Genomic DNA, 19,856 nt, shown 5'->3' with positions numbered 1-19,856 from the left:
AAAGTGTAACAGCAGCTTACATTTCTGTAGTTCTTTAATGTTTACAGTTTTCGTGTTAGGTAGGTAGTATCCCCATTTTATAGATGAGGCATCTGAGACTCATAGTCATCGAAGTCCTATACCTATTGAAGTGTCTGAACTACGATTCAAAGTCATATATAATGTCTAGTTACTATATTATGCAGCTGCTATCCAGATCAAATTATAAAATAAAGTTATAGGACTTTTAAATACTTTTTCTTTGGCGGGGAGGCAGAGGGAGGTGATAGGGGTTAACTGACTTGTCTAGGGTCACACAGCTAGTAAGTGTCTGAGGCCTGATTTGAACTCAGATCCTCCTGACTCCAGGACCTATGCTCTATCCACTGTACCACCTAGCTGGCCCTTAAATACTTTTTCAAAATAAGTTCCTATGTTATTTTATAGCAGGTAAGTACTGGTCCCTTTCTCTTCTGATAGATAGCCAAGCTAGGTGAACACAACCTGCTGTGGTCAAGCCATTTCCCTGGTTTTCAGCAGTAGTATTTAAAAAAACATCCACCTGAGGCTGACTTTAGCTTGGAATATGCAACCCTTACGTCACTGTGTTTGTTTACTGTTGTCATCCTTAAAGGTGATTTTTACTGTCAGTAACTTAATGGAGACCTTTGCAAGTGCCTAAGTTTGAGATAATGCTTTGAACTTATTTAGGCTCTACCGTTTACCTAGCCACGTGTCCGACATGGCTTCCTAATCTGTAAAACAGAAGAATTGGACTAGATCCCTTTCAAGGGGGTCCCTTTAAGCTCCAGTATTCTATATCTTCAGCTCTCCAAGTCTCTTGGGACAGTTGTCTTCTCTTGTCAGATGCTGAGGGAATTAGATTAAATGACATTATAGAGGTATCATTCTATTCAAACATACACACACACGTGTAACCCTTCTTACCCCAGTTTTTATTTCAGTATTGGAGAACAAATATTAAGAACAAAGCAGACACTGCATTTGAAGAAAATCTCAAAACCCTACATTGTGGCCACAGAAATAATTTCACACGTCGGGGGTGGGTTTGAGGCAGTATATCAAACAGCACAAAGTCCTGCTCGAGTGCCTCACCATAGCTCTACTTCAGACAAGCAGGAATCCCACCAACCAGGGAGTCCTTTTCACTCTGACCCACTGGAGCATCGCCAGCTCCCAGGAATGACAGTTTTGTCTATGTATAAAAACACATTCCATCCACATCCTTCAAAAGGTTACGTTTACCATGAGTTCACATTTATAAGTTCATTTTCACAGTTAATTAGACCTGGACTAATCCTGTTGGGGAAAACAAGATAAGCAGAACATTTCTGTACATAACTGAGTTGGACATTTCTCTTGAATGATGCCATCCACAGTCTTGGTTGGCATTTGTATATGAGCAAAAACAGCACAAATATTTGAACTTGTTAAGGCTGACAAGGGTGGAACAAAAACATTGAGAGGAAACCTTGGCTACATTCAAGCAGATGAGTTTTGGAGAGAAAAATAAATGATCTTTAGTGAAAATTTGCTTCATGAATTTCTGGTAGAGAGGAAGCGACTGGGGCTGGGAGCCAGGAAATGTGGATTTTAGTCCTGGCTTGACCATATAATTTGCAGTGTGACCTTGAACAAGTCACTTCCCCTATATGGGCCTCAGTTTCCTTCTCTGTAACATGAATAGTTGGATTAGACAATCCTTTAGGTCCCTCCCAGCTCTACCACGCTATAATTCTAACTCTTCCCTACTTCTTATTTAATGAGATATAAACTGATAAAACATTAGCAAAATCTCCACTTTTCCATGAAAAAATTTAAAACCACCAAACCAATACTCCTACTCCCCACGTTTTCACTTTGCAACAGAGAACACCACACACAGAGTTTGATCATATAAAAAGGATATGAAGGACTTGATTAAATGTACTATTAACCATTTGCAAAAGAGGGTTATTAGCAGTTATACAAACCACCAGTCCATGGCAAATCTTACATTTGTATAAACACTGACAGACAATTCAATGAAGGAATTCTTTTTTGGCATTTCACATTACAATTGAGATACAAAGAGTGCTTCATTGGAAATTTCCCTGAGACACCCTTATTAACAGAACTATCCTTTATTATGCACAACTGTTTAAAGAAAGGACTCTCTGAAGAGGAATGGTAACTGTCCTGAGCTTCTCCCCCCACCCCCCCTTCATCCCACTCCCACCCCCAAGGTTGCACTGCCTCTTCACTTTAAAGCCAGGACCAAAAACCTGCAGAACTACCCGGGCCTCTTCTCAGTTGTTCCACTCATGGGCCACCAGTCAGCTTCTTTGGAGAAAGAATATTCAAGTAAGATTAAGTGATGATGGCTTTGTTGTGTGCATCTCTTCTGGATTCAAGTGCTGGCGTTCCAGATGTGCATCTGTTTGGCTAGCTGGTGTACATAGCCAATGTCAGGTCTTTGGTCAGGGTCTGGATATATGCACATACTGACCAGTTCCCGCAACTGAAAGAGAAGAAAGAGAACTGTATCCATTACCATGGAGGGAATCGTCCTTTGAAGTAATTAGAGTGGAGACTGACATTCCAAAAGTCTTGAGCTAAGACCTTCACTATTTACTCAACTGCTGAACAAGTGAGGCTTCATTGGGTTGAGATCTAACTATAATTAAATCCAGTTAATTTGAGTTTTGAAATAGACGGAAAAAACCCATAAATGCAGGTGGTATCTATACTCCCAAGATAAAGAGAGGTAAGTGAAGCTATTAAGCCCATTTTTACATAGAAGAAAAGGCTACACACATTTGGACATATTATATATTTCCATATTTTATATTTTTAACTTCAAAAGGTTCATGACTTTCTCAGTGTGGAGCACTCTATCCATCTTTGCAGATCACTACTGGGGGGAAAAAAAAACCCATTGTTGGTTAGGTTCTTCACCAGAAGAAGGTTTCTCATCTGCTTTTATTTAGATTGGGGTCCAGATGGCAGGCATAGTCCATGGGCCCCTAACTGATTCAAAGACTTTATATCTTGGCAGAGCCATTGAGAACCCAGGGTCACCTGCACACAAGGATGAGTTTTCAGCAAAGAACTTCAGGAGAACGTTTAATATTTTAGAGGGAAAAGCATTGACATTTCCTCACAGAAACGTCTTCACAGTGCAATGAAGCACTGAGCTATAACTAGAGATAAGGTACACCACAGAACCTGGGAGTGTGGATGTAAAATGGCAATCATGAAGATGCTAAGACCAGAGGACACAACTCAAGGATAGGGCTTATTGATGATCATAAATGCATTAAAATGCAAAAGGGTTACAATTAGACTACCCACCTCCCAGCCCCCTTTATTGTACACATGAAAGACAGGAGCTTTTAATTACACAGACTAAAAGCTGCTCATACCTCCAAGGCTGGGGGAGGAACAGCCTTGAGCCTCTGATCTTCTCACATTATCCTGATAGCCACAGTGCCAATTATTTTAATGGTAATTAAAATAATGACCTTATAAAGTACACATCTTAAATTGCATCACTGAGCTCACTGCACTGTTTTCTCATTTAAATACCTAGCCACTGCCCAGCACACACGGTTTTTGGGCGGCCGAAGGGGATATACACCAAGTGAATACATTGAGTGCCCTGTGGGCTCAGCATTTCACAAGCTGCATCCCATGAATGCATTTCAGTTACTAAACGAGGTTCAGGAGAACAACAGTACAGGAAGAGGGAGGGTGCAAACAGAGCCTTGCATTGTACGTGTTTTGTCCACAGGGTCACAGAATTTTAGAGTTGGAAAAGGGACCTTGGAAGCTGTCTAGTCCAACTCATACCTAAAAGGAAACCCCACTGTAATATGCCTGTCGAGTGATCATTCAGTCTCTACTTAGAGACCTCGGGGAAGGAGGAACCTCTACCACCAGCTCCTAAGGCAGCTCAGTTCACTTTTTGACAATTCTAACAGTTGAAAAGGTAGTTGATTTCTTTTCCCCCAACATCTAGTCTTGTTAGCTTCTTTGTGGCTTTTGCCCATTGTTCCTAATTCTGTCCTCTGAGACCAAACAGAACAATTTACTACAGAATATGGCATTGTTAGAGGTTTCAGGTACATGGCATGAGTATAAAGGATCATTTTGGAAGCTTAGCTAGCTACATGTAAAGATTGACAGTAAAACATTTTTAAATGGATTCTAGTTCTAACTGCCAATAGTAGCCTTTGGCTTTCCTTCTCTGTCCCATTCCCCTCATCTGTAAATTAAGAGGGTTAGACTAGATAAGAGGTGTCAACCATGTGGCTTGCATCTCCCTATAACACTCCTGAGTAAGGCCCAAGCCAGATTAAAATGTCATTGGGAAATATTTAACATAATAAAAATGGAATAAAACATAGATATCACAATGTAAAATCAAGCCCATATGCAGCCCTCAGGGATTCTTATACACAGTTTGTTGGTCCCCATTTCTGTTTGAGTTTGATGCCACCAGACTATAGATGAACAGACTGTGTTCTAACATCCTTTTCAGCTCTGACATTGTCTGAGTCTCCTATTTCAGCTCTAAAGTTTTATCTACTTTGGAGCTTGGCAGATTTGAATAACCAAGAAAAACTGTCATCAAGTTAAAGTTTATCAATATATTCTAATGCCTTTCACTTATGTGTACACATGGCGTTAGGTAAGTTTGTATTCCTAGTTCCTAAGGAACTGAGAAGCTTGAGGTGGTCACATTTTCTCTGACTTCTGGGAAACAACAGGTAAAAATGCTTCTTGAAGGTAAGAACCTCATCACTGGTGGCCACAGCAAGATTCCCAACTGAAACAGTGAAAACTAGCTATCACGTTTTTGATTTGGGGAACTAAAACTTCTAACGGAGAAGACTGGTTGATGTGGTGCTCTCAGAGGAAGTTCTCTTCATTGTGTGACTGTCATAGAAGTTTTCACAAGTAAATTCAAACCCCAGTCCTCAAATTCCAAATGAACATTCCCAATGTGAACAGTCTTGCCAAGAAAAGAGGGATGCTAGTGATACTTTCCACTCAAAAATATTTATGAAGCAACATGATTTAGGGGAGGTCACTAATGAAGCGGAGATTTGCATCCTGGCTTTACTGCCTAATATCTATACAACCTTGGGCAAATTACTGAGACACTTTGGGCTCTTTTCTGATTGCTAGGATGAGAAGCTAAATGATTTTCAGCTTTGAGGGAAATATGAAATTTTGAATCCTTTAATATTTAGTGCACAACAGTTTCCCAATATAAAATTGGGTTAATTTCTTGGATAGGATACATATACATATGTACATATATACATGTATATGTGCACACACACGTATATATACGTGTGTGTGTGTGTGTGTGTGTGTGTGTGTGTGTGTGTGTGTGTGTGTGAGAGAGAGAGAGATCTTCCAGGTTTCCCTGACTAAAAGTGGTGGGTTCCATCAATGTATTTCTAACCCCAAAATGTTCCAGGACTGCATTAATTTGGAAAATATTAAACTAAAACATTCAAACAAAACCACCATGCCCATTCCAGTGCATAAATGTTAACAAGCACATAAAAAGATGTTAGCCATTGATAATAAAAACAGCAACCTTCTACCTCCAAGAATTCAGAACAGCAGAACATAAGAATTATTCCCACCAGTAACCTCAAGTTTCAAAAACAGAATACATACAGTTAGTGGCTATCTCCTGCCTGGGGGTGTTAATGAGGTGAGAAGGGAGAAAAATGTATTTCATAATGCATCCTTGGGTCTCTGGTTTGTTGGAGCTGCTATCACGGAGCACATGTACATCTCTAGTAAGGATTATTCCTTTCTTGGGAAAGGACTTTGCTGCTATTGCCTTCAAAGTATTCTAGGTTGCTAGTAGATGTAGATCTCAAATCACAAAAGCTCTACAGACCCTCCTTTACCTGGCTGTTCGTCATCACTCTCAGTATAACTCATGCCCTGGGAAGGCCTAGGCTCCTTAGAAAGGGAGCCATTCATCTGCTTTTGATGATAAAAACCATGAAGCTAAAGACAAAAGGGGATTATATTCTATTTATTCAATTTATAAAAAGAAGGGGGAAAAAAGGAACCTGGTTGCTAGGAATAGCAAACAGCAGGGCGAGAGAGTAAGAGGTCTCTTGCCTTCTCCAGCGTTCTGTTAATAGTGTCTAACACCATCTGGAGTCCTTCTCTGGGACCCAGTCTTGGAAACCATTCTGCTCACCCTGGACTACATCAGTGCACTACACATACTCTTTAGCATAGCCAGAGGGAGGCATGCAGACAGTAATTGTGCAGACAGGAAACACATCTGTCAGCTTACACAAATTCTGGCTGCCAGCAGGTACATCCTCAAGTGTTTGCTATGTTACCAAGTGTGGCCAACCACACATGGACATTTCTAGCAAAGTCCACACATAAAAAGGAAGGCAGGGATAGTGTGTAAGGAGAAAAGACACTGGAATTGAAGCCAAAGGGACCAAGTTTGGAATTCCAGCTCTGCGAGGCATTTATGTGCTATGTAACCTTGAAAAGTCACCTTAAGCTTAAGTTCCTTACCTAAAATGACCAAGATGAACTAAATCCCTTAAGGTTCTTTCTAGGCATAACACTCTGTAATTCTGTGTAAACAGTGTCTGTGGAAAATTAAATAGGGGTGGGGCAGCTAGGTGGCGCAGTGGATAGAACATCAGCCCTGAAGTCAGGAGGACCTGAGTTCAAATCCAGCCTCAGACCAAACACTTGACATTTACTAGCTGTGTGACCCTGGGCAAGTCACTTAACCCCAATTGCCTAAAAATAAAAAATAAAAAAAATTAAAAGAAAATTAATTAGAGTTTAAAAGGTCCAGGGGCAGACAGAATTAATTGCCTTTTGTATCTGAAGGTGCTGGTACCATTGCCAGTTGTGGCCATAAAGACAATAACTGGCATGGCCCCTAAAACTGTTAACAGAAAAACAGATGAATTGGTGACTCCAGCTATTCCCAGCTTTAACTCACCTTCTCAGAGTAATGTTCTCCTGGAAGAGGAGGGTAGTCACATTGCTCTATCTTCTGACAAAGAGAAAAAAGATTCATTTTATCTCCATAGAAGGGACTTTGAAGAGCCGCCATCTGTAGAAAGGAAACACAAAATGAATTTTTAGTCTAGCAGTTGCACAAAGCTGTTTCTTGATTCTAACAAGTGACAGTGATATTTGGCCACCAACTGGGACCCATATCTAGAGTACACTGCCCCATCCCCCTTCCTGGGCAAGTCATGTAAACTCTTGAGTCTCATGTTTCCTCATCTGTAAAATGGGGATAAAAACATTTTTTTACCACCTGCCTTCTAGCTTTGTGAGTATAGTGCTTTGTAAACTTTAAAGTGCTACAGAAATTGTTATTCAATACTCCAAGGATCTACAATCTCATTGATAAAAATAATGCTTTCCACTAATACGTACTGGAAGCCCTTTATGCCTTAAAGGAGGTTTGGGGTTTTTTATATTTTTTTCTTTTTCTGTTTTTTTTTTTTAGTTGTTGGGCCAAAACACATTTATTATCTCGTGGGCAACCTGGTGATGATGTCCTCCATACGTAGCTAAGCTAGTGCCCAGACAACAGTCATGGCTCTGTCATCTGGCACAAGGTCAAAACCTTTCAAGCATGAGAGGGCCTGCCAGAGCTTCTGCTCCACTAGCAGGATGTGCAGGAATCCTGGGTCACCCTCCTGTCAGGAGGGGGCACCAGGAAGACTTCAATGGAGGATTATCAGTTACTGTTATTTCTCATCTTCCCTCCCTGTCAGGCCACCTGGTAAGATAAATGGTTCCTATTTGTTTTTCTAGTTTTCATAACAACAACAAAAAAAAAATAGAAGAAAAAAAAAACTTCCTAATTAGACTTCATTAAAAACCACCCATTCAGTTCTGTGGAATCCCACTGAGACATCTGACTTCCTTAGATCATTGGGAGTGGAGGGGGCTGAATGGGAGGGAATGACATTTCTTTAGCAAGACCCAAATACCCAGATTTATAAAGTAGACCTAAGAAAAGGAGAATGAGTATCCATCCATCATAGAAATTATCACAGTGGGAGCCCTGTGGTCTGTGATCACATGAGGCCAGAGAAAGGGTCATTTGCTCCCTGGCTGGAAGAATTAGCACCACTTACTTGGGAGAAACTAGGATTGTCCTCTGGCTCCCCGAGAAGAGGCTCTTCAAGAGAGCGGCAACAAAGGGGAAGGGCTGAGACACAAGTGGATAATCCAAATTACACAGGGGCCTCTCAGCTTCATATCCTGCCTGGTTCCACAAAAGTGGAAAGTCTGATGCGAACACATTCCCTTTGGAAGGACAACAGCAGCAGCAGCAGCAATTCACAATACTGCTCTTAGCTTACAAAGTACTTCCATTACAACTGCCCTCTGAGGGGAAAAGTGCAATTATTACCATTTGACAGATAAAGAAACTGAGGCTCAGAGAACAGGAATGGCAGAACTGAAACTTGAACTTAGGTCTTCTTCAAATCTTTCCAAGAGTAGCATAAATCAATTCGCCTTTCTGTTAGGAACCAACAGCAAAAGGCTGCCGCTTTTGGCCTCAGTTTCCTCATCTGTAAAACAGGGATAGCACTACTCGTGCTAACTACCTCACAGGGTAATTGTGAGGGAAACACTTTGCAAACTGCAAAATAACAAAAAATAGCACATTTATATACCCATTTAAGTGCCTTGATTTATTCATTAGTAAAATGTGGTCAGACCAGATTTTTTTTTCCAATTTTTAATATTTGTTTTTACATTGCCTACATTTCCACATATACACATACACACATATATATATATTCACATGTGTGTATATACATATACATGTGTGTGTGTGTATGTATTCCCCCTTCCTCTTCTTCTCAGAGAAACATCCCTTATAGCAAAGAGGAAGAAAAAATAATACAGCAAAACTAACCGACAGATCACCCAAGTCTCCCTTGGAATACCATGTTCCACACCCATAATTCTGCCCTCTGCAAAGAAGGGAAGAAGTTACACTCTCCTCTCTTCATTTCACAGCATTCATTCAGTTTCAGGGATCCTCTTGGTACTGTTTTTAACACTGCACTGCTGCAGTCAGAAAAACCCTTTTCCTTGTTCTGTTCTGCTTCCTTCATTTTGCGTCCTGGTACCTATGCTTCTCTCTGGTGGTCATACTCATCATTTCTTGCAGCACAGCAACGTTCCATTACACTCATGTACTAAATACCATAGTTTGTTCGGCCACTTTTGTTCCCAGTTCTTTGCTACCACAAAAGTGCTAACTATAAATATCTTAGTTCCTATGGGACCCTTTTTTTTTTTTTTTTAAATCACTGACCTCCTTGGGACAGGTGCTTAATCTACCATTGGCCCATTTAGATAACTTACAAGTTCTGTTCTGGCTCTGACAACTGTATATTTTAAGGTCCCTTCCACCTCTACAATTCTATGAAAATATAACATTTAGAGATTCTTGTTTTGTGCTAGGCCTTCCACCCTGACCCCCAAACTCTTTTCTGGATAAGCCAGGCCAGGCCCGGCCCGGCAGGATTTTTCTATGACGTCAGAAAGCAGCCAAAGGCTGGCACCTTTACAACTGCTGCCCAGGAACCATGCCCACCCCAGCCCACCATTTACATACGAAGGAACGACCAGCACTAATCAGGTTTGTCTTCAAAGGGAGAGCAGGGAGCTATGGAGAGGCTCCGCAAAGCGAGTGGCACGCCGGCCCAGCATGCGGCCTGGGCTGTGCCCCATCTGCTTATTAATCTGTAATGGGATTCAAGTGTTTCTTGTCACTCTCGCTCACTGTTACCTCCAGTGCCAAACAATGGGGCAATGCCTCATCCTAATGAAGCACCGTTGGTTAATTGTGCCTGATACCTCCTCCGTTTGGAGGACCGTTTTCAAACCATTTTTTTGCAAGCTGCATCAAATCACCAACCTCTTCACATTAGCCTCGGCTGAGGGGGATATGCTACACTCTGGTTTTAATAAGGGAACCATCTGATAATTGTTAAGCCTTCGCTCATTATCATGCACCAGGGAGAATGTCCAAAGAACACTGTCTTGTTGCAGAAACACACAGCAAGCTTCCAGCAGAGTGGTGATTTTTTTTTGTCTGTGGGTTTTTTTAAATAGTTATCAACCCCTTTACTATGTCCCCTTGCACAGTACAGCATCTGAGACAAGTTGCCCCAGGAATTGTTGAAGGATACAAGGGTTTGAAGGTGGCAGACTCCCCACACAGACTGTGTATCCCTACTGAGCAAACATGGTGGGACACCAAGGGACACCAGCTCCATGACCACTGGTACTGCCAGCCAGACTGGACTACCAAGTGCTCCCCAGCCTTGCCCTAGTCCCTGCTACCTCCAGGTCTTTGCTTACATCATCTCTTGCCTTCTAGAAGTGCACCCCCCACCCTTTCCCTCCAGCTCTCTTCAAGTAACAGCTACGGTGCCACTTCTTCCATGACGCCTCTCTTGTTCCCCCGAAATAGGAGATACCCCTCCTCAATCAGAGCTCGTGGGATACTGTTTGACCTTTCTCACGTGCTTCAATAATTTTCGAATTTCTATCAGAGCTCCCTGTATGAACGTCCTCTTCTCCAACCACCAGTGGCAGGCACTCCTTGAGGGCAGGAACTGGGCTGATTTTTCAGCCTTGAGCATGGTACGTACCTTGCACACATGAGGTGCTTAATCAATATTTGTTGGACTTTCTGCTGCTGTCGAAGTGACAGGACATTTGTGCTGCAGGGACGGGGATCAGATAATAGAAGGGCTTCTGGCATTCTGCAAAGTGGCAACACTCAGGGGATACAATTCAAATAATCAAAATGGTAACCAAAGGTGCATGGGTTAATTGGACAGTTACAAAAGTACATCTGTTGCCCTGGCAGAGAGCAGCTGGGAGACCAGAGGAGTCAATCTAAGTCATTTGAATACGTCATTGAGCAAGAAAGAAAAAGGATTAAGCTGAATTCTTATGTGCTAGTTATTCAGGTTCAGAGGAGGAAGCAGTGGTAAAAATGGTAACACAAGGCTTTAGGAGTCACTTCGCTGTGCACGGCTGTGCCCTGGCAAGAGTAAGTCCTCGGTGGGGGTAGAGTAGAAGGAATGCTGACTTTGGAGTCTAGAGAGACCCAGATTTGAACCTTGGCTTTGCCACTTAGCTAGCTGTGCAAACCTGGACAAGTTAACCTCTTGGAGCCTCAGTTTCTTCATCATGAGGATGAAAATACATCTCCCACAGAATTGCTGTGAAGAAACTGCTTTGCAATGCCTGAAAGCATTTTTTAAAAATTATTTTAGTTTACAAAGGACTTTCCTCACAACAACCCTGTGTGGTGAGGAGCATGAAGAGTACTACTCCCATTTCACAGATGAGGAAACTGAAGGCTCCGAGTAGAGGGAGAATCTGACATCAGTTCTAATTATGTTTGGCTGTGATGCGCACACATGCTCTCTGTCAACCTGCCTCAGAATACCTGCACAAGCCTTACCTCAAGGCATTATTGTGAGAAAAATGCTTTGTTAAACCCCAAAGCAGGGGTTCTCAACCTTTTTCAGTCACTCATGCCCCTGGACTTTTAGTAAACCTTCCCATATCCCCTATTCAATACGAAAAATAAATTCTAAAATTTATCATGCATATACAAATAACAACTAAAATAAAGAGGTTAATTATTTTCAAAAAGATAGTTATTTACTAAGTATTCCCCCCATCCCTTTGAAAAGCTTCTCATGCCCCCATAGGGGTACATGTGTCCCAGCTTGGGAACCCCTCACCAAAAGCATTCTAGAAATAGAAGCTGCTACTCACTGAACTGATTTGCCTTGCACATAGTAGGTTATTAATAAGTGGAACTAAACTGAGACCAAAAATTTCAGCTTACAAAAGTTTATAAAACCCCTTCCTCATAGCAGTCTGGGGGCTCAAAAGCTTCCCCAATTCAACAAGCATTCCTAAGAAGGTTTTTAAGATAATGCTGAGCTACTAAAATATACAGGGCTGGCAAACCCAGAGTTGCTGGATATTTTTCCCTGTTTCCCTTGTTTGGTCTTAATCACGGGCACAGACTCAGTGGCTGCCGTGCGGAGTTCGAGCACTAATTCTGGAGGGCACCGCTGGATGTGTGCCACAAGCAGACCCCTCACTGGGATGCCAGCGCTAAAGGCCCAGATCCAGCAGCACTGATCTCGGAGATGAGCTTCCGTGTAAATAAATAAATTCTGAGGAGCCCTGGCTGCCCGCTGGGAGCCTCCACGGGGTGCCAAGTCTAATGAAAATAAAGCACAGGTTCTTCCAGTAACCGCCAGGCTCCTCAGTTTAGCCCAGAGCCTCTGGAGCTGAGAAGGCTGCCCACACATTCCAAGTGGGGCTGCTGTGTATAGGACTTACTCAATCAGGACCCTAGAGTCCTCCACGGCTTGGGCTCAGGCTGTTCATACCCAAATTGGGGACAAAGGTCCAAGGCTGCCTCTTCCTCTCCTCCTCCACTCCCTCTCCCTTCCTGGCCCATTTACACAGGTCCCCTGTGGGGACTTATCCCTCACTCACTTCTCCCCTTTAAAAAAAAAAAGTAATTGCCTTCTTATCATCCAAGCCAGCCAAAGACACATTTCCTCTCCTTCTGCCTCATGCCCCAAGACTCCTTCCCTCACCACTGGGGTCAGCTCCTCCAATACACCAGCACAGATTCCAGGCTTCTTGTCCACACGTCCCTTGCCTTCTCTTTGGGCCCTTGGCTTCGTGTCTGAAATGAGGGGGCTGGTCCAGGGGATCTCTAAGGTCTCTTCCAGCTCTAAAGCCCATGAACATTTTGTTTTAACATTCTAGATCATGATAAGGTCCTTCTCATCTTTGATGCTCTACAGCCAATGCTTTGACATCCTTTCTTCTGAAGTCACGAATACAGGTGTAACATTCTTTGTCTGCGCTCTAAAGTCATACAGTTTTAAGCACCCTCCTGCCAAGCTGTTCAGTCATTTTTTTCAGTTGTGTCTGACTCTCTGTGACCCCATTTGGGGTTTTCTTGGCAAGGATACCGGAGTGGTTTTCCATTTCCTTCTCTAGCTCATTTTACACATGAGGAACTGAGGCAAACAAGAGTCACACAGCTAGTAAGTGTCTGAGGCTGGATTTGAACTCAGGAAGAGGAGTCTTTCTGATTCTAAGCCCAGTGCTATATCCACTGCACCATCCAGTTGTCCTTAATTCACCCCAACACACACACACACACACACACACACACACACACACACACACACACTTTTCCTTCCCCTACCCCCAACTTTTTGAAATGTATGATTTTATGAGAGGCAGAGAATGGGTAGGAGAGTTTGATGGGCAGGAACAGAGAGCTGATAGGGGACTCAGAGGGAAAGGCACAAAGACCAGGGAAAAGGCACAGGTTTCGGAGCCTTGGAGACCTGAGCTCTTCTATGTGGATCTGCTTCTTTGGCTCCCAGTCTTCTCCTTAAAACAAGAGACGGACAGGACGATCTTTTAAGGATCCAAGGGTCTACAAGGCACGATATGTGCCCTGAGGACACCAGTGCAGCATCATGCCTCCTCAACTGTCATTGTCTTAAATGCTGTGCATTGTCTCAGGAATCAATGTAGCAAAAAATTCCTCCCTAAAGCCCCACTTGATAGAGGGTTCAGAATTTTCTAGTCAACTTTCCATCTTCTACCAGCTTCTCTGCTTGGCTTTGAGGCCACAAAACACCATGCCCTTGTGCCGAGTACCCTCTGGCACTCTTTCCCCCAACCATTCTCCTTTCAGCTTCCTTTTGTGTATTTTTTCTCCCATTAGATTGTAAGCTCCTTGTGGGTAGGGATTATTTTTCTTTTTATGTGTATCCCCAATGCACAGCACGGTTCCTGGCACATAGTAGGCACTTAATAAATGTTAACTATCAAAGAATCCTAGAATTGAAAGTTACCCTAGAGGGAATCCAATCCAACAAATAATAACAACAACAGCTGACATTTACATAGAGCTTACTATGTGCTAAGTGCTTTACAAATATTGTCCTTTTTGACCTTCACAATGACTCTGGGAGATAGATACTATTATTATCCCCATTTTACAGTTGAGGAAACTAAGGCAGAGAGAAGTCAAGTGACTTGCACAGGGACATACAGCTAATGTCTGAGGCCAGATGTCAGAATACAGGACACAGAACACATAATGTCAAAACTAGAAAGACCTGAAAACACAGAATGTTAAAATTAGAAAGGCCCGTAAATACAGTATGCTATATATAAAACCTATATCAAATTGCTTACCATCTTAGGGAGCAGAGAGAAGAGGGAGGGAGAAAAATTGGAACTCAAAACTTTATAAAAAATGAATGTTAAAAATCATCTTTACATGTAACTGGAAAAAAATAAAATACAATTTTAAAATATATAGCATGTTAGTGCTAAAGGGAAAAGAAGTAAAGTATGGTTATAAAGTTACTGAGATAAAGGAAAAATTTCCTTTTTTTTTTTTTAAACAAGATTCCTAAACTCATACATGAGGAGAATACTCTGGTTATAACTTATCTAGATTTTAGCAAGTCTTTTGGTAAAGTATCCCATACTGTCCTTGTGGAGAATATGGAGAGGTAGGGATTGGATAATACAATCAGATGGATTCAGGACTGGTTGGACATCTGGACTCCAAGAGTGGTTATTAATGGTTCCATGTCAACATGCCAGAGGTCTCCAGTGGAGTGCCCCAGGGATCTGTGCTTGGTGCTATGCTGTTTAAGATTTTTATCAATAACTTGGATAAAAACATAGATGGTATGCTCGCCAGACTTGTAAACAAAGCAAAGCTGGAAGGAATTGCTAGCACAATTCAGGATCCAAAAAGATCTTGACAGGCTAGAACACTGGGCTGGACTTAATAAGATGAAATTCAATAGGGGTGAGTGTCAAGTCTTCCAATTGAGTACAAAAGAAATCAACTTCACAAGACTAAGATGGGGCGAGGCGGATTATCATCAGAGTTGTTCTGAAAAATATACAGAGGTGTTAGTGGACTGCAAGTTCAATATGAGTTGTGATATTGGGCTGCATTACAAAGGTCATAACTTCCAGGAATAGAGAAGTGATAGTTACAGCTATTATTTATGTATGGCTAACATTTATGGAGTGTTTACTACGTGCCAGATGCTACTAGTTAGCTTTAAAAATATTATCTTATTTGACCCTCACAACCACACTGGGAGTTAGGTACTATTATCATCCCCATTTTACAGATGGGGAAACTGAGGCAAATACAGGCTACATGACTTACCTAGGGTCACACAGCTGGTAAGTGTCTGAGACTGTATTTGAACTCAGATCTTCCTGGTTCCAGGCCTGGCGCTCTATTCACTGGGCCACCTAACTATTATTATGTAAAGCAGTATGACCAGGAGTTCTGATGATTCAGTTAGTCATCCAGTCAACTAGACTAAAAGTCTTCAAAGATGGATGGCCACTTGTTGAGGATATCATAGAGAGGGTTTCTTTTGAATTTGATTACTTCCAGGACTCTTTCCACCACTGAGGTTTTGACATTCTGTGTCTTGAACCTATGTCTTTGAATTCCAGGCCCAGCATTCTTTCTTCTATGCTCTACTGGTTTGGGATGTTAGAAGACATTTGTGTAACATCTGGATAGAGCACTGAGCCTGGAATCAGGAAGAGCTGAGTTCAAATCCTAAGACACTTACTAGCTTTGTGACCCTGGGAAGTCACTTGACCTCTGTTTGCCTCAATTTCCTCAACTGTAAAGTGAGGGTAATAATACCTCTCAGTGTCACTGTGAACATCAAATGAGACAATATTTGTAAAGTGCTTAGCACAGTGCCCAACACATAGTAGGTGCTAAATAAATGCTGCTGCTGTTATTATTATTATTATTACTACTTTATCTATCTTTAGTGGTAGGGACCCCATTACCTTCTGTGGCAGTCTATTCTGCTCATGGGTAACTCTGATTATTAGGAAATTTGCCTTTAGGTAAGAATGAGCCAAAGTCTACTTCCCTGTCATTCCACTTACTGTGCTCCTGGGCTAAGTAACACAAGTTCAATCCTTCTTCCATAAGACTTTTCAAATATTTAAAGACAGATGGGGGGGGCAGCTATGTGGCACAGTGGATAGAGTTCTGGCCTTGGAGTCAAGAGGACCTGAGTTCAAATCCAGCCTCAGACACATAACACTTGCTATCTGTGTGACCCTGGGCAAGTCACTTGACCCTGATTGCTTCACCAAAAAAGCAAAAAAAAAAAAAAAAAAGGAGATAGTGGGTCACCTCCCAAGTCTTTTCTTCTCTTGGCTAAACATCCTCAGTTTCTTCCTATGATCACTGCACTTCAATGGTTTTAAACCACTTCCCCAACAAGTTTGTTAATGTCCCTTCTGAAATGTGAGACTCAGAAATGGCCACAATACTTCAGGGTGGGGGTGGGAAGGGGATGCTGCCACAGAGTTTGGGTATAGGGAAACACCTAGATTCTTCCCTGTCCCAAGCAAGCTTTGATAGGCATAGAGGAAACAAATTCAGGGGCAGAGGAGCTGGGCAGAACAGCAGCGACCATTTCTAGATGCTTCAAGCTTTACCCAACGCTCTCCTCACTACCCTGTGAAGCCACTGGTACAGGTATGACTGTGTGATGTGGTATCCATAATCACACAGCTGGCACGTCATAGGAGGGACCTTAGGGCACATCTGGTGCAAACACCTCATTTTACAGTCAAGGACAATGAAAACTGTAGAGATGAAGTGATGTGCCCACAATCATCTAGGAGTGCCAAGAGCTAGGATTGGAATCCAGAACCTTTGACTGAAATTTTTGTACCGTCTCTGTGGAGCTAAGATTCAAACTGAGGCCCTCCTTATTCCAAGACCAGTATTCTTTCTACTCCATGAAAGGATCCAATTTTCCTCATTTTATGCCACAGGCAGGTCAGGGCCCCTGGACAGATCTTGTTCCCAGCTGGGGCTGTGTTAAGTTCTCTTCTGAAGAAGGCAAAGGGCTTTTCAGCTCTGAGCAGCTCTGGGATATTCCCAGAGGCTGCTTAATCCCTCTAGCAGGATTGCATTGATCTATTTCATTGACTTCCCAGCACCAATAGTTCCCTCCCTACCTGCAAACCACAGCAGCAGGTCCTCCCTCCCTCCCATGCTCCAAACAGATAAATCAGCCCCTATCGAACTGAGGGACTCATGACTGGTAATACACTAATGATGGGACATTACCTTGTTAAGTAAACATTTAGTTACCTCAGTTGAATATTGGAAAGGAAGAACTGGCTGAGTGAAAATCCAATGCTACCTTCACTTTCCGGGTGGAATGTAACAAATGGGAGCCCCGTGTGCCGAGAAGGACAAAGAGCTGGCTTGTGTAATCAAGCCCTGGCATCACTGGCAACCCCATCAGTCCAATTACTATTAAGGCCACAGAGGCCTTGGGAACCTCGGTGGCTGATCAGAGAGAGTCAGTGGGAAAGAAGTTTGTGTCCTCAGACTTGAGGGGCAATGGGACACAGTGGGAAGAGGACAGTCTGGAATGAGAAGGCTCAGGCCCCAATCTCGGCTCTGTTACTGCCTGTGTGGTTTTGAGCAAGACACTTCCATGTCTCAGCCTCAGCTCTCTCCTTTTATAAAACTAAAACCGGACTAGAGGACGTCCACGGTGCCTTCCAGCTCTAACATTCTGTTCTAAATAGTGAGGCTCTTTATAACTTGGCCAATGGCCCACGTGCAGTTTCTCCAACATATCTTCTTTCTCCTTCTTCTCTGCCTTTGTACCAGTTGTTCCCCGCACCTGGACTGTGCTATCTCCTCACCTTTACCTCTTACCTTCTCTGACTTCCTTCAAGACTCAGCTTACACCTCACCTACTCCGGGAGACCTTTTCTGCACCTGCCCCAAACCCAGTTGCTAATGCCTTCGCATCCCAGAGTGTCTCCCATGTTCTCGGTACATGTCTTACATCTATCTTATTACTATGTAGTCTCCCCCATTAGAATGTGAGCCCCTTCAGGATAGGGACTGTGGTTTTTGCCTTTCTCTGTATCTTCAGCACTTAGCAAAGTGCCCGACAACACAGTAAGCATTTAATAAATGCTTTTGGACTTGACTTGTTCTAACTTCTAAGGGTCCTAACAGTTGTAACATTCTGTATTTATTTTGTGTTCAAAGGGTTATTCCAGCTGACATTCTATGCTGTATGTTCTAAGGACAAATGAGAGCCAATGAGATAATATTCTGAGCAGAGGTATCAAATCGCAGCCTGCAAAACTCCCCAGCGTGACCAGAAGCAGATTAAAATGTAACTGAGAAACATGTAACAAAATAAGTAAAAATACAATACAGTATAAAATAAATTTGTGGGTTTTGAAGTCAATATGTGGCCCATAGAGATGTTTCTATTTGAGTTTGACACACTAATGACATAGAGTACTTAATAAACTTAAAAGTATGTGTGTGTGTATATCTATATCTATATCTATATATCTATCTATATATATGTATATATAATCAGTTATAATTATCATTAGGGCAGCTAGCTGGCATAGTTGGCATAGTAGATAGTGTTTGGGGTCTGAAGTCAGGAGGATTTATCTTCATGAGTTCAAATCTGGCCTCAGACACTTATTAGCTGTATGACCCTGGGCAAGTCACTTAACCATTACTGTCTCAGTTCCTCATCTATAAAATGAGCTGGAGAAGGAAATGGCAAACCATTCCAGTATCTTTGCCAAGAAATCCCAAATGGGGCACGAGTTGGACGTGACTGAAACAATTGAACAACAATAATTATTATTATTATTAACATCCCTTTCAACTTTCAGAATCCTGAAGTACTTACGTATGTAATACATGCATGCCTTTACCACATATATACATGTATGGGACACATGTAAGTATATATTTACTACATGTACTCCATTCTACTCTATGTCCCCTCAGGACACGTGATGGATTCTCTGGAGGATTTATGGGGGAGAATTGCATAGGATAAGAAGGTATGAATAGTTTTAGATCCTAAGTCACAAGGGAAAGGTATAACCTCAAGAGGTCATGGGTCCATGGAAATATAGGGATATTGCATATCTATATATGTGCCTCCTCATGGTATGGAGAAAACCCTAAGCTCTCAAAGGCTGCACTGGGGGAACCCAAAATCTGACAGGTCCAGCTGAGACTGAGAAGCTTCATGATATCTGTGTCTGGTGACCTGGGATCAGCCTCACTAAGCCTTCTTGTATAGAAGTCCCTTTTTATGGAACTCTACAATCCAGCCAAACTGGCCTTCTGTCTGTCTGTCTGTCTCACTCACTTACATATACACACATCTATACAGCTTTTTCCCAATCCTCTGCCACTCCCAAGGCCAGTGCTTTCCCCATCAAAAAAATGACCTTAAAAATAAATAAATAAAATAAAAATAAAAATTTTTTTAAAAAATGACCTTACTTTTATTTTGACTCTTATCTTGTATATACTTTCCTACGCATACATTAGTTCCCTGAGAGAATAGAAGTTCCTCAATGCCAGAGACTCTTTTGTCTCTGTTACCTCTAGCATTAACACAGCAGTGCTGGTGCATGGTGGGCACTCATTGTCAGTCAGCCAACAAGCATTTATTAAGCACCTACTATATGTTAGCTACTGTAGTAGAGGCTGGGGATACAAAGAAAGGCAAAAAACATGGTCCCTGCCCTTGAGAAGCTCCCATTCTAATGGGTGAGACCACACGCAAAAGACTATGTCATAGAAAAAACATACAGTATAAGTGGGAGGTAAGCACAGAGGGAAGGCACTATAATTGGGGGGAGGCAGGGGATTG

At 42.2% G+C, this 19,856-nt stretch overlaps 1 protein-coding gene across 5 annotated transcripts in view; it reads right to left on the bottom strand.

The window, feature by feature from the left end:
* Positions 1-914: 914 nt before the first annotated feature.
* The window catches only part of LOC114047353 (serine/threonine-protein kinase Nek6), a 127,236-nt gene continuing 108,294 nt past the window's right edge, over positions 915-19,856 (bottom strand). For all 5 annotated transcript variants that reach the window (XM_027868161.1, XM_027868162.1, XM_027868159.1 and 2 more), the window contains 2 exons: positions 6,995-7,108; positions 915-2,500 (listed from right to left, as the gene is read on the bottom strand). In XM_027868161.1, coding sequence (XP_027723962.1) covers positions 2,390-2,500; positions 6,995-7,108 — 225 coding nt within the window. In that variant the 3' untranslated portion in view covers positions 915-2,389. The remainder of the gene's footprint in view (positions 2,501-6,994; positions 7,109-19,856) is intronic.

This window comes from Vombatus ursinus, unplaced genomic scaffold, assembly GCF_900497805.2.
Source record: "Vombatus ursinus unplaced genomic scaffold, bare-nosed wombat genome assembly UNPS02014786.1, whole genome shotgun sequence".
NCBI lineage: Eukaryota > Metazoa > Chordata > Mammalia > Diprotodontia > Vombatidae > Vombatus > Vombatus ursinus.
Note: the sequence above shows the minus strand (reverse complement) of the source record. Positions and strands in the feature narration are given on the sequence as shown.